The following is a 15,964-nucleotide window of genomic DNA, read 5'->3' on the forward strand; positions in this document are numbered from 1 at the left end:
ATATTAACCCCCAATCCTCCAATCACATGCTCGTATTGCTCACACAAATGTGCATGTTATGTCAATGTAGGGAATCAAAGAAGTCAAGAGGAAAGTCCATGTGCATAAGATTATTAGCAGATCCTTCCTTAAATAGAGGAAATATAAGGATAATGTCTCATTTAATTAGATTTTATTCCACATCTCTTCATACTTTTTAAGAAATTATCTGTAACGTAGTTACTTTATTGTCATATGATCAAAATAGCTTAATTTTGTTATTTTTAAGGGTCTATGCCCTTTCAGCTTCAAAGGGGCATATTGAAAGGAGGGCAAGCTCAGTTTGGCCCCACTACTTTCCCCATGGGTGTTGTAAACTGGCATAAAGCTCTTTCCATAAGAACAACTTTAAAAACAAGGGAGGAGGGAAACATCCATCTTCAAGGGTTTGGTAGGGGTTAACAAGAATTGGGCTTTTTTATGACAGAATGAGGGAAAGGTATGAAGGTGTCTAGTATTGTGAACCAGCACCAGAAGGAGGCTTTATTTTTGCTTTTGGCACTTTTAGAATTTTACTGTATCCCTTGACTATCTTATATATCATGCTAAGTGTACAACCAAATATTTGCATTAGTGACACACATGAGAAATGGGCTTATTACATAATAAATTAGATAGTTCTTGATGCCAGGTACATCGACTAGTCCTCCGCTCTGACATTTGTCTTGCCGCAGATTACATTTCTTTTGGAATGATGACAGATTTATCTTTCATGGTGCAGAAGTATCCAGGTTTATATATCAATCTGCTCCATTATGTGTTAACAGGCGGCTGAACAGCAAAGTTGTAGCAGCAATCATGGAGTCTGGAGCTCCTACAATCAAAATTATCTCCTGCCAGATCTGCTACAGAGTCATCCTTCAGAGACTTTAGTGAATCAGCACAAACCTCCTCAAAAAAGTCACAGGCCCCTGAACAAATCTCTGGATGATCAGGTGAAATCATTATGTGTTATGTCCTGTTCTACTTGTTCACCTAAACAAGAAAGCGACAGAGAATGATCACTTGTCTATCCTTTCACCGGTCACCTTTTGTACCTTTTTTTTTTATATTTTCAACTGAGAAGATACTTTCTGTCAATACAGAATACTTATAACTCCGTAACATCCGTTTCTGCAATTCAATGAATTCAAAAGGAACAAATATGTGGAAATATAAATTCATGATTTGTTTATTTTTTCAAGTTATTAATGTTTTTTTTATTCAGCCAGTTATATCTGTTGTCACCCTGCTTTTCCAGGCTCCTGAATGAGAAATCTGCCTAGTTATGCCATGATCCTTTCATTCATAACTGTAGGAAAACTAGGTGACAGCCAGTGGTAGTTGAAATTGAATGGGTATTCTTATCTTAAACATTTGTAGCATATCCACAGGATATGCTATAAATGTGTGATAGGTGCTTGTTAGCGGATTCTGTGTATCCCCATTGCATTGCGGTGCTTGCTCGGCTCTTTCTGTAAATCCCATAGACTGTAATGGATAGGGCCATGCACAAGATCAGCCACCTCTCCATTCAAGATCAGCCACTCGATATGTCATAGATGTGTAAAATGTAAATACCCCTTTAAGTTGATTATTGCTTGATTTTCCCAAAATAGGTCTAACTAAAGCTGGCAACCCTTGTTAGAGAGAAGTAGGGATCTGCCAACAATCTAATATGTACTGGGGCACTCTGACTGTCCCCCAACATTTGCCATCAGGGAACCAATCATTGGACAGGTTGCATTTCCTCATGCCCAAGCCTTTGTTCCCCCAGAAAATAAATCAATAATAAGACAAATCTGGCGGTGGCTTACTCCCCTCTATTTGGCTGTAAACATTCATGCTCAGCCAATCTAAGTGTGCATACATATTGGCGAAGTTGGGAGACCATGTTTGGAGCCGTATAGAATCTTTAACAACTTGATGGATGGTGACAGCTCAAAAATGGAAGTAGTTTACAGGGTTTTTGCTACTTTTATATATTTGTCTCAAAAACAAACCAACAAAAAAGTTAAGACAGCAGAAGTTACTATACTTCAAATTTCAGACGTAAAGCTATGTTCACCTCTGCGTCAGGGCTCCGTTCCGACGCTCCGTCTGAGCTTTCCGTCAGAACGGAGTCCTGACTGTAGTCGACTACGCTATTCATCCCGGTGATGGAAACGTCAGGGTTCCGCTCCGACGGAACGTTGGAACGGAGCCCTGACGCAGATGTGAACGAAGCCTTACTTTGGTAAAAAAAATAAAGTATTTAAATAATGGTGAAACCTGGTGCTCAAAGTGTCACAAAAAAATACATAGAAAGTAAGTTGTCTGACCTAATGTTTATAAAAGTAACAAATAAAACAGATTTGATTTAGTTGTTTGTTATGTTGCTGGCATGCTATAATATACAGTTATTGTATTTTTAGTCATAGTCTAAACATCTTCAATAATAACTGTCACAATAGTGACATCTATAGGTTGTGAGTGGTCATTGCCCAATTTACTAATAGACCAAAAAGCATAACAAGAAAAACATATTACAGAACAATATATAGTACTTTGCATAGCACCCAATATCATTCAAACTGATTTAGTTATTTTTCTGGCAAATGTGACAACATTTTATTCAACATTACATTCACAGTGATCAGTGACTCAGCTTGTGATGGACAAACTATCAAGTGCCTGTAAAATGTAATATTCAACAAGGTGATTTTCCAAAATGTTGGTAGGGTTGGACCCCACTTTGGTGATATTGGCAGTGACACAGAAGGGGATCTTAGCAAAAGATGTCTACCCGCTGTAGACAGAGCTGACTTAATGTTAGTGGATGCCCCTTGGCTAAACTTTAGGTTGGGGCCATTCTCCTTTCTTAGGTAGGGAACCATCTTCTTTATTTGGGAGAAAGGAAACAAAAATTCATAAGCTCCCTCAGATCGTATTAGTTGTGGGAGGACACGAGAACATGGTTTCTCTCATGATAATGTATGGTGATTCTAATATGAGCTTTTCTACTCCACATAACCATGTTACATGTTGACCTGTATAGACATTTAAAAAGTAATTCCACACAAGTACTAATAACCATATTGCTTTCCTAATTAATATTGATTCATTGATCTATCTATTAGACCCCATTGTTTATCAGCACGTCAGGGTTTATATTGATATCAATGGAAGTCAATAAAAAAATTTTTACCATTGGTCCTGAGATCTGCTCTTGACTAAACATGTCTGAAACCAGCATTTCCAAAAGTTTTCATAAATTAAATAACCACCTAAATTATACTTAGGAATGATTGTATTTAATGGTATATTTTCTCTCCATATATTTTAGATGCCAAACGGTGAGAGTCCACAGCCAAAAAATAGCTCATCCTCCACTACGTCATTTAGTGCATTCATTGACCCAAGGCTGCTACAATTTTCACCTCCGACAAGCCCCACATGTTCCCGTGAGTACATTTCAGGAAGATTTGGCTCTGCAGATGATAATCATCACTTATGTAAAGTCTACAGTCCAAACATATAATAAAACTGTTCATTCTGATTATAACCGTGCAGTCGTTCATGGCAGAAGCTACACATTTAGAACCCCGTGGGACAATTGGCTGCTGCCCGTAAGACTTGCACATTTATGAGGCAGATAAGCTATAGCATCTGTGGTCCACCTCTCAATCTGAGGTCCAAAAAGCTGGTGGAACAGGGCCAAATGCAGACAGTAACAGCACAGTGTATTTTATCCTGCAAGACGTGTGTGTGTGTGTGTGTGTGTGTGTGTGTGTGTGTGTGTGTGTGTGTGCGTACGTGCGTGTGTGTGTGTGTATATATATCTATATATATATATATATATATATATATATATATACATACATACATATATTGTGGGAATTAGCTCTGTAGCGGTAGGCAAAATGCAGTCAGAGACCGTGACCGGGGAGTTCTTTTTCATACAGGTGTTTTGCCTGTGCTTTATTATGTGACAGAATACAAAATAAAACGGACAGCCTTTACATTTCGCGACAAAACATAAAGTAAACTCTGCTTGGCTGAGCGCTAACTAAATACATTTTCCCTCATTATACAAGTGGCATACTACCAACCACCCGAACCAAAACCAGAATCCATGCATGTGTTACCTCACACAACATGCAAACGTCCAGCAGGAGGCCAGCAGCCCTCAGTATTCCTGTCTCCAGACAGATGGACGGGTTCTGTACTTTTCACATGGCCCCCTCGAGTGCACAATTATTATAGCTCCATGATGTGCTGAACTGCAACACCTGTGAGTTGCAGATAAATACCCAAGCTGGACAGGAAGGCAATGATAGGCCCCACAACCAACCTGCCTATCATTCCATAAAAATCCAGGCCCGAACTTAAAAACCTTAGCAAGCTACTCCTCACTAGGGATATTCAGCTATTCCTGGATTCCTTCCATCTCATGCAGCTTTCCCTGGAGGAGACAGATACTTCTTGGAGCCTAGTACACATATATGAGAAATCTTGTGAAAATATAGCAACCGCCAACAACTTTTCCTGTCACGGTCCCACAATATATAATTTCTTATTCTGTATATCACGGTCTAAATCAATTACAGTTTTTTACCGTTTCTGCATGCAAAGTGTATAAGTATATTATGGTGTGTTTGAGAAATGTATGCATTTTAGCCCTTCACAAGTCATATTCATATCTAAATTTTCTTTTCCTTTACATTTAGCTATTGGCACAAAAGTTGAGCCTTTCCGCAGAGAAAATGCTAGGAAAGGATCGGTTGTCAATGTTAATCCGACAAATATTCGACCTCAAAGTGACAGTCCGGAGATTCGCAAGTATAAAAAGAAATTCAATTCTGAGATCCTATGCGCTGCTCTCTGGGGTGAGTATATGGGATTACACATCAGAATATTTTTTTTAAGGACTATATTTATTGTCAATCGCTCTTTAATATGAAATGTCTCCCTCAAACCCTCTTCTAGGGGTATGTTCACACGCAGTGTTTTCAGACGTAATTCGTGGCGTTTTACTCCTCGAATTACGGCTGAAAAAACGCCCCTAATACGCCTACAAACATGTGCCCATTGCTTTCAATGGGTTTTACGGTGTTCTGTTCCCACGAGCCTTAATTTTACGCGTCGCTGTCAAAATACGGCGCGTAAAATGACGGCTCGTCCAAAGAAGTGCAGGACACTTCTTGGGACATTTTTGGAGGCGTTTTTCATTGACTCCAATGAAAAACAGCTCCAAAAACGGCCGTAAAATACGCAGCAAAAAACGCGAGTTGCTACAAATAACGTCTGAAAATTAGGATCTGTTTTCGCCTGAAAACGGCTCTGTATTTTCAGACGTTTTTGGTCACTGCGTGTGAACATACCCTTACTTAAACATACATAGCACAGAAATTACAATTTCTCTTATTCCTGAAAATTTTAACCTGGTCTCATAAGATTTGCACCTTGAAAAGTTACAATTTCTTGAATAATCTACTTATGCTTCCTGTCGCATGACTGGCAATATAAGTGTCATTTGAATGTAGAGGATCTATTGTACATAAAAATCTTCTTTGGCCACATTATAGAAAAGGATATTACTTAGTAAATACTTGTATCTCCCTATAAATAGCAATACTAGAGCATCTTTTCTTGTTGTGTCGGCTCTCAGTTATTCCTCCTGGAAATGTATGAATAAATTGACAACTGGGCGTTACCATTCAATGTGATGTGTCCCTACATACTCTGAGGCCGAATTCACATGAGCGTGTTCGGTCCGTGATATACGGTCCGCATGCCGACAGCATTTCCCGGACTGGACACACTGTAGGGAGCCGGGCTCTTATCGTCATAGTTATCTATGATGCTAGGAGTCCCTGCCTCGCTGTGGGAAAACTGTCCCGTACTGTAATTGGCACGATGCGGGGTGTGGACCCACTGGGCCGTACCGCGTAGCGGGGATGGCAGCTGGCCAAACCGGAAAGTACACAGTTCAATGGTTCAGCGAGAGTACCTGAGGCAATCGTAGGCAGTGGCGAGGCGGACACGTCCAGAACCAGGCGGTGGGAAGTCGTTTGGTGAGGCGTAGTAGGGCAGCGTAGATTGTAGCACAGCACGGTAGGTAGCACAGCACGTCTATAGCACTAGGTAGCACGGAAACAGGATACAGGATACAGGAGCAAGGTACACTGGGAGGCTGGAAGACACTGGGAGACCATAAGCAAGACGAACAACGGGAAAACTAACAACGCTCTGGCAAAGGGCAAGGGGGCAGAGCCCTTTTTATAGCCCAGGGCATCCTGGGCCAGATTGCAGTTTTTTGCAAAAACACGCGCACTGGCCCTTTAAGGCCGTGCACGCGCGGGCGCGCGCACCCGCCGGAGACATTCGGAATCCGGAATGCCGGCGCCTGACTGGGGGACGACGCTGCAGGCAGGTAAGCTGTCCATGGCCACGGCCGTCGGGGTTAACGACCAATCGACGGTCCGTGGCCATAGACGTTACAGTAATCATGTTTTCAGTACGGAACAGTTTTCAGCAGCGAGGCAGGGACTCCTAGCATCATAGATAACTATGACGATAAGAGCCCGGCTCCCTGCACTGTGTTCGGTCCGGGTCGGCATATGGTCCGTATATCACGGACCGAACACGCTCGTGTGAATCCGGCCTGACACTGTCTAATTATTGCTGACAGTGTCAGACTGTGTAGGAACACACCCTATTGAAAAAGGAAATGGTAAAATCCAGCTGTCAATTTGGAATGGCGCAATGTAGAGTTCTAAAAAAAGATGCTTCAGAATTGTTATTTCATAGGGAATCCAATTTTTTTTTTACTAGAACAGGTATTTGAGAGGAGCTGATAGGTCTGCTTTAAATACGAAGTACATGGAGTATGCAGTAAACCTAAGTATACCGTATGTGCATTAAATGAAATAATACCATAATTGCATCTTTATGTATAAAATGCATTCATCTTAACATTATGTAAAAGGGTTATCATTTTTTTGACAACTATTTATATACCTTATTAGATGTATAGACAACTAAGCGTGGCCCCTCACTCAGGACCCTTTTTTTAAGCTAAACTTTAGGACTGTAAAAACCAGCATTAAGGAATAGGTTCACAAATGTTTAAATGCAACAGGGATATTTTTTACACAAAAGATAATGGTATAATTAAACCAATCCAAAATATCATACCATGTACAGTGATATTCAATATAGAGTAGCAGAGAGTACACTTCACATAAATATGACCCCGCAAAGTTCTGTAGTCCACCTAAAATACATAGGTATACGGCTAAAATTTACAGCTATCTCTTCACCTGTGAGTTAGTTGCCCCTACCCCATTTATGCCTTCATTCTTTGTTCACTGGATTTATTGTGTGTGTACAAAAATATATATATGTGTGTGTATGTATGTATATATATATATATATATATATATATATATATATCCTGCACTACAGTGTTATATCTCAGAATGAGCTTCATTCAGCTTTCTGCTGGTTGCTACTGGAACCAGTCAACACTGTGTTAACAGACACATCCTGACAGCGCAACTGAGCGACTATAATGCAATTCTTTCTTCTCCACTATATTCTGGGAGTTAGTTTTTCATATATCAGATTTCTTAACCGTTCCTAAAAAAGTGCTACACTTCCCATTATTTACAGCTCTACAATAAGCTCTGTAAAACATTAAACCAACACTGAATTTGGGCTCAGAAGCCAGTAGAATTGTAAATGCAGCTCTGGACTAAATTACATGCTGTAAGTCAGGATCAGTACAAGACTCAGAGAAAGTTTCTGAACTTTTAGATATAAACAGAAAACTATAGAAAAATATGTTTGTTTTTTTTGTTCACATAGCTGGGTCTGCATATTTTCAGTGGAATTATTGATACATTTAAAGGCAGCCATATAAGAACAAATCCAAAGTCAATATTTAGTTTCAGTTGAACTGGATATTATCAGAATTAATGTGACTGTTTATTCATGGAAATTAGCAATGATAACAGTCTTGATGTTCTTTTTATTTTTAGTCATTCTGAAGTTTATCAAGAGCATTTACAGATAACATAATGATTATCTTAACAGGGAAACATGTTTTCATTATCTGAACAATAAACTAATTAATACAATTTAATTATTCTGCATACTTACACCACCAACATATAACAGAAAGGTACAATCAGGAAGTGACTTTTGAGAATTTAATGAAAAAATAGGGACCACTTGCTCACAATAACCCACAATTAGGATATAAGGAGTGGGGCAAAAGAGCTTTATTTTATAATAGCCTAACCAGTTAGGCTACTCATAGGTGTAACAGTATCTCTACAAAAGTTCTTGCAAACTGCCACATGTAAACAGTGCTAGCAGAGTACAATTTGATAATATTGGACGGTAGGCATTATTGTGTAAATTCATAAAAATAATTAAATATTAAGCAATTCATCTTTATGTTTAATAATACTCTTTATGCCCATTCAGACCTATCATCACCAATATTGCATAAATTAGTGCATTATTTTGGATCTAGAAGCTGCAGCTGCTTTTCTCAGCTTGTGGGAGGGTCAGCTTGCTTGTCTACTTGGGTCCAACCCTTTATAAGCCGTAGTTTAACATAAACATGATCTTTACACTCAGACTGTCTCCCTCTATTGTCTCTCTACTTGGTTAATTAAAGAGGCTCTGTCACCAGATTTTGCAGCCCCTATCTACTATTGCAGCAGATAGGGGCTGCAATGTAGATTACAGTAACGTTTTTATTTTTAAAAAACGAGCATTTTTGGCCAAGTTATGACCATTTTTGTATTTATGCAAATGAGGCTTGCAAAAGTACAACTGGGCGTGTTGAAAAGTAAAAGTACAACTGGGCGTGTATTATGTGCGTACATCGGGGCGTGTTTACTACTTTTACTAGCTGGGTGTTCTGACGAGAAGTATCATCCACTTCTCTTCAGAACGCCCAGCTTCTGGCAGTGCAGACACAGCGTGTTCTCGAGAGATCACGCTGTGACGTCACTTCCCCAGGTTCTGCATCGTGTCAGACGAGCGAGGACACATCGGCACCAGAGGCTCCAGATGATTCTGCAGCAGCATCGGCGTTTGCAGGTAAATCGATGTAGCTACTTACCTGCAAACGCTGATGCTGCTGCAGAATCAACTGTAGCCTCTGGTGCCGATGTGGCCGACACGATACAGGACCTGTGAGTGACGTCACAGATCTGCACTGCCAGAAGCTGGGCGTTCTGAAGAGAAGTGGATGATACTTCTCATCAGAACGCCCAGCTAGTAAAAGTAGTAAACACGCCCCGATGTACGCACATAATACACGCCCACTTGGACTTTTACTTTTCAACACGCCCAGTTGTACTTTTGCAAGCCTCATTTGCATAAATACAAAAATGGCCATAACTTGGCTAAAAATGCTCGTTTTTTAAAAATAAAAACGTTACTGTAATCTACATTGCAGCGCCTATCTGCTGCAATAGCAGATAGGGTTTGCAAAATCTGGTGACAGAGCCTCTTTAAGTTTTGCCTGGCAGAAGCAGGATGCAGGAACTGTAGGACCTGTAACAGGCCAATCATTCATGCTGCATCAGGATTGGCTGATGCAACATCAATGACCGGGAGCAAGGAGACAACTGTGCAGGGAAGAGGAAAGTAAATAATGTTCTGTAGAAGGAAAGAAATGTGTGGAGCATGATCAATAGGAGAGCTGTGGGAATAATCATGTTGTGGACATGGTACACAGAGGTCTATAGGCCACTATGGCCTACCAAGGAGGAGGTTAGGTAGGTATTGTGGGCACAACTTAATTGAGCTTTTCTTTTTTCACCTGGAATATGCTTTTATTCTATTTTAATGCAACCCTATAAGTAGACTGCACAAAGAGGATGCCAGTAATATTCCGTTTTTGAATTCTTCCATAGATCATTGGAGATTTCTTATTTGTTTAATAGAAAACATTCTCTGTCTAAAAGTAAACAGCTTGTATTCTAACTTTATCCATTAATTCATGAGAGCTATATACTCAGTTACTAGGTTCATAGTATACAGTTCAGTGAGCCATAATCTGCTACTAATAACTAACCACAAGGATTTAGTTTTATATTCTTCAAATGATTTCGTTTATCCTTCCAGGAAATGAGTTGCCTCAGTCATTCTCTAGCATTTGGCATATGGATCATAGTTTCTTTGCCTTGCTTTAGCCATTAAGGAAAGTGAATTGTAAACTTGCTGCAGTGAAATCCTATAAAGTATATTGAAATTATCAGTATGGGAGAAATTACTGAATAGCTAGGAGCATTTTTCTCCCTAATAGAGAACAGGGCTCTCATTGTACCCTCTAAAGGACTCCAATGCCGATTTGCTGCTAGTATAAATCTACACACTCCAGTTATGATGCCCATGTGTGGCACTTTGTGTGATGTGCCTCATGTACATTTTGTCCTGTTATGTCAGGTGTGAACTTGCTGGTGGGGACAGAGCATGGTCTATGGTTCCTGGACAGGAGTGGACAAGGTAGAGTTTACTCTCTTATAAGCAGAAGACGCTTCTACCAAATGGATGTACTGGAAGGACTAAATATTCTTATCACCATTTCAGGTGGGTGATGGTTCTACGAGTCTTTAATTAAATGTTGAATTTATACATTATTTTTCTTTCTGGTATCACTATGGAATTATCTCACCTATTGGTGACTGCATAAGTGTTTTGTGCTTTTGCAATGTATAGCTATTAAAATTACTTATAACTGGCATATCCTAGTGGAGTCCAGAAGATGTTAAAAGGTATAGACAGGAAATTTATCCAACTGTTCGCCCAGTGATAGAGACGGCCCGGTGTAAAGATATTCGAGCATGTGTTTTTCATACAGGGAAACATTTAATAAGAATAAGGCCTCATGTTTTGTATAGAACTGTAATATGGAGCCTATAGAATGCTATGGGCCCATACTGTACCTTGATGTGCCTCCGATAACATACAGAGGCATACAATGTTTTTTCTCACAAAATACAAAATATGGTCTGGTACACACAAGGCATTTGCGTTAAATCTTGCTAATAGCAAACTCCTTTCTAAACTTCCACAACATAAGAGAACGGACACGGGAGTGTATGCAAAAGATATGTAACTTCTTCTGGAGCTGGACTCCCAGAGGGATTTACATGCTACATCCTATACAACTTCATAACCCTTATCATTTAATCAAAGAAACCAAAAAAATTCCCCATACGGGAATGGATAGTTGTTGGAAGTAGGTCTGTTAAGGTGTAGGGCTTTACCAGCATGGAGCAGAGGGCTATTGGCTATTAGAACCAAGTCAAAAAATATGTAGTTCTTTTACATATACTTCATCAATGTAAATAAACCCCTTTACATTCACAAATATCTCTGAATAAATCTCTATTTGTACTTTCCCACCAAAAGAACGTACAATATGCACAGTCGGACCAGTAAACCTAAAAGCATATTTTGTATTTTGGAACATAAAGCCTTCAATGATAATGAATCGCTGAAACCTGTACATTATACCTATTATCTTTATTATCATCTTGACACTGGAAAAACCTCCCTTGGCTTACTGATTTTAGCATTTTTTCCTGACTCTGAAACTCCTGTTTACGAGAGATGCTACGAATGTTGACTTTCAATGCCGATTGTACATGATTAATCACATTGTTTATTATTGTGTTACAAAACTTTTCCTTAATAAAAAAAGATTTGAAAATAAAATATTTGTTTACTTTTGTAACTTAAGGCAAGAAGAACAAGCTGCGGGTTTATTATTTATCATGGCTGAGAAATAAAATCCTGCGGAATGACCCAGAAGTAGAGAAGAAACAAGGCTGGGTGTCCGTTGGGGACCTCGAAGGTTGTGTACACTACAAAGTTGGTAAGTAAAAGCTTAATATAGTATCATTAATTTAGATATTTTCTGTCATCCTGTTGGTTCTCACTGCTAACAGCTCACCTTTAGCAGGATTGTAAGGTTGAGAAAAAACATTTTTAAATACCCTTAATAGGAAATTTAAAGGTGTTCTCCGGGACTTAAAGAGGACCTGTCACCTCTCCTGACGTGTCTGTTTGAGAAAATATTTGTATTCCCCATGAAATAATAATTCTGGAGCATCTTTTTTTAGAACTTTATGTTGTGCCGTTCCTCTGTTATATTTCCTAGAAAATGATAAATATATTGACTACTCAGCATTTCCAATGTCCAATTAGTCAGAAAATTGAGGATATTCATTTTACCAATGCATAATTACCTGAAGATTACCCTTTTTGTAGACTAAATATACTGTATTTGAAAATTCGCATCTTTTGTTTGTGATATCGTAATTCTTCAATATAATCACAGTTCATTTACAATTAATTGTGTTAGATCATATAAGAAATCCCTTTCCTTCATGAGTGTTGAAGAATGACCATGCAAAACCATACTGGGGGGCCTTCATTTCTAGCTTTAAAGAGATGTATTATGCACATCACCTATCTTTAAGCATAAGGCTGGGTTCACACGACCTATTTTCAGACGTAAACGAGGCGTATGATGCCTCGTTTTACGTCTGAAAATAGGGCTACAATACGTCGGCAAACATCTGCCCATTCATTTGAATGGGTTTGCCGACGTACTGTGCAGACGACCTGTAATTTACGTGTCGTCGTTTGACAGCTGTCAAACTACGACGCGTAAATGGACTGCCTCGGCAAAGAAGTGCAAGACACTTCTTTGCCACATAATTTGAGCTGTTCTTCATTGTACTCAATGAAGCACAGCTCAAGATTTACGAGCGTCTCAGACGCCTCGAAAAATGCGAGGAGGAGCATTTACGTGTGAAACAAGGCAGCTTTTTTCTCTTGAAAACAGTCTGTCTTTTCACACGTAAATGACAGCTAGCGTGTGCACATACCCTAAGGCCTTAGGCTGGGGTCACACAACCTATTTTCATTCGTAAACGAGGTGTAATATGCCTCGATTTATGCCTGAAAATACGGCTACAATACGTCTGCAAACATCTGCCCATTCATTTGAATGGGTTTGCCGACGTACTGTGCCGACGACCTGTAATTTACGCGTCGTCGTTTGACAGCTGTCAAACGACGACGCGTAAAATGACTGCCTCGTCAAAGAAGTGCAGGACACTTCTTTGGACGTAATTTGACCCATTTTTCATTGAATTCAATGAAGAACAGCTCAAATTTACGGCCGTCAAAGACGCCTCGCATAATGCGAGGAGGAGCAATTACGTCTGAAACGACGGAACTGTTTTCTCCTGAAAACAGCTCCGTAATTTCAGCCGTAACGGAGGCTGCCGTGTGAACATACCCTTATTCAGATGCATGTCTATGGGGCTATTCACACAGCCGTTTTTGTATTTTTAATGGACTGTGTGAACTACCCGGGAAAAAATAGGTGTCCTATTTTTGCCCGTTTTCTCGGATCCCTTAATATACTGCAGTTTTTCACAGCCGATTTGACACCCGGTTGTCTGAATAAAGCCTTTGTTACACTCTACTTACCTGACAAAGAGGGATGATGAATGCAGAATGTTTTTTACTTATAACCCATTATTCTCTGAACATGAAATTGATATCATCAGCATGCAGTTCTTCAAAAATATTAAAAACTGAGCACTAGCACTGCAAAACTTGTTCTAACGTTGACCTACAGTATGAGACCCAAATGGGCAGATCGAGGCTTTGTCTGTATGTGACTGATGTACAGTAAAATCAGGAATATATCTCAAGCTAAAGGGTTGAGTCTTATATTGCCATGTAAGCAGAGTCTTGTCATGATGGTCCATCTCACCTGCTCCTGGAAGATCTCCTAAAATAAACCGCTCTCTAATGTAACTGCAGGTTTTTTGGATTATAATGGACCATTTTTCCACACACATCAAAGAAATAAAATAGTACTATCTGATCATTCTGAACGAAAATTCTGTTGCTAAAGCCGGAATAGAATATAAAATGAGATAGAATGAAAGGTAAACAGCGTATAATAGTGTTTTGTTATATTTCCAAAGCAGATGTTCACTTCCTAGCACAATAAAAAGAAAACCTGGTCATTTGCATTAGCTCTACAGAACACTTTCCGAGTGTATTGTAGGTGCTCCCGAATATTTAATCCAAGTAATTCCAGGAAATGCCTGATTATAATATAAAGGCCATGTGGGCTACAGCCCATTTACAGTTGATTGCATTAGATTAGTGTAATAAAACAATTTAGTAAGTGATCATGTGTATTGCTTAATAGGCAGAAATAAACTTTTTTTTTTTTGCAAATGACGGAAATTACTAGATCATTCTCTGATGTTCATGGAAATTCAGATGCCATTAAATTGTTTACTACAATACAAGTCATCTGAGGTGATACTGGAATATTTCTCAATACAGTAAAAATCTGATAATTCAGAAACATCTATATGTAATTGAATTTCATTACTTAATACATCCATCTTTAAATGCCTCCAACAGTTCTAAATGCGTTTCCAAGTAGGTTATAAAATGACACTGAATCATTTATTTTTAAGGGTCAGTTCACACAGTTTTTTTGGCACTGATTTTGACGCGGAAACCGCGTCGGAGTCAGCAGCAAAAAAGTAACCAAATTTCCCCCCATTGATTACAATAAGAGGCAGCGGCATTTTTTTTTCTGGGTGGCTTTTGGCCGTTCGAATAAAAACAAAAAGCGCCATTCTTTAAGCGTTTTACGCCTCTGACCTCCCATTGAAAACAATGGGAGGCACAAAAAACCTGTGGCGCTCGTTTTGAGTGTTTTTTGCAACTTTTTTTTTCCCACGGTTTTTGCATTAGAGTCAAAGGGCAAAATACGTTGTAAAAAAAAAGCGCCCAAAAACGCTGGCAATTAAAAATCAGCCACATAATTCCTGAAGTAATTTTGAGTCATATTTTTCCGCCTGTCAAAAAGCTCAGTGTGAACTAGGTTTTTATATGCCTCTAACCCCTTTAAATACGTTTCTAAGTAGGTTATTAAATGACAGGGAATCATTTGTTCTTATTACTGATCGGGTTTAGGGGGAGTTGAAACAGCGTTTTTGTCAGGTAGAAAAAATCTGCCTCAAAATTCCTGAAGGCGTTTTGAGGCAGATTTTGAATTGCCAGTGTTTTTTTTACCCTTTTTCAAGTTTTTGTGGCGTTTTTTGTCGGCATTTTTAAAAAAAAATTAATTCAAAAGCGATTGCGGGATTTTTCTTCTTCCCATTCATTTGAATGGGAGGTCAGAGGTGGAAACCGTGAGCCAGAAGCTGCCCGGGAAAAAAAAACCTCTGCCTCCTATTGAAATCACAAAGGGGCGATTTAGGGTGTTCCTTAGAGCTAAATCCGACATGGTTTTCGTGTCAAAATCAGCACCACCATGGGCCATCTCATGGACTTAGATATTTATGAAGTGAGTGTTGAGGCCTAATACCTCCATTTACTTTGCGTGTTGTTCCCAGTATGATTGTTCATCCTTGTAGCCAGTCATATGGATGAAAACTGCAGTCTCCTATAGTTATACACTACAAGGCTACAAAGGCTTGAAATCTCAAGAACCTGTATTAATACAAGGAATCTAAACCAACATACAGTAGTTATTGTGAGGCACTATCAGAGGTATATCTATAGGGGGTGCAGAAGAAGCGGTTACATTTGGGCCCTGGTGCCTGAGGGGACACAAAGGCCCCTCTGCCACATAAGACAACAGTATTATAAATGGCACATGGTAGGTGGGTGTCCTGCTACAGATTTTGACTTGGGGCCCAAGGGATTCAAGTTATGCCTCAGTCAGTGTAGTACTGCACATTGTACAGTACGAGCAAGGCCTTCTATTAAATCCATCTGTTGCCAGCCTAGTTTCAACCTATCGATCAGCACAGGCGCTGGGGGAGATTTGTAGACTCAATAGACCCCTTACAGTAGTTATGGGAGGCATTTAGGCAAGGACTGA

The 15,964-nt window shown here is 39.5% G+C and overlaps 1 protein-coding gene across 1 annotated transcript in view; it reads left to right on the top strand.

Annotated features, from left to right (window-relative positions):
* The window catches only part of NRK (Nik related kinase), a 236,229-nt gene that overhangs the window by 188,934 nt on the left and 31,331 nt on the right, over window positions 1–15,964 (top strand). Inside the window, exons 23-27 of the mRNA XM_075835864.1 lie at window positions 807–974; window positions 3,344–3,461; window positions 4,728–4,886; window positions 10,471–10,614; window positions 11,771–11,905. Coding sequence (XP_075691979.1) covers window positions 807–974; window positions 3,344–3,461; window positions 4,728–4,886; window positions 10,471–10,614; window positions 11,771–11,905 — 724 coding nt within the window. The remainder of the gene's footprint in view (window positions 1–806; window positions 975–3,343; window positions 3,462–4,727; window positions 4,887–10,470; window positions 10,615–11,770; window positions 11,906–15,964) is intronic.

The sequence above is a fragment of the Rhinoderma darwinii genome, chromosome 8 (assembly GCF_050947455.1).
Source record: "Rhinoderma darwinii isolate aRhiDar2 chromosome 8, aRhiDar2.hap1, whole genome shotgun sequence".
Lineage (NCBI taxonomy): Eukaryota > Metazoa > Chordata > Amphibia > Anura > Rhinodermatidae > Rhinoderma > Rhinoderma darwinii.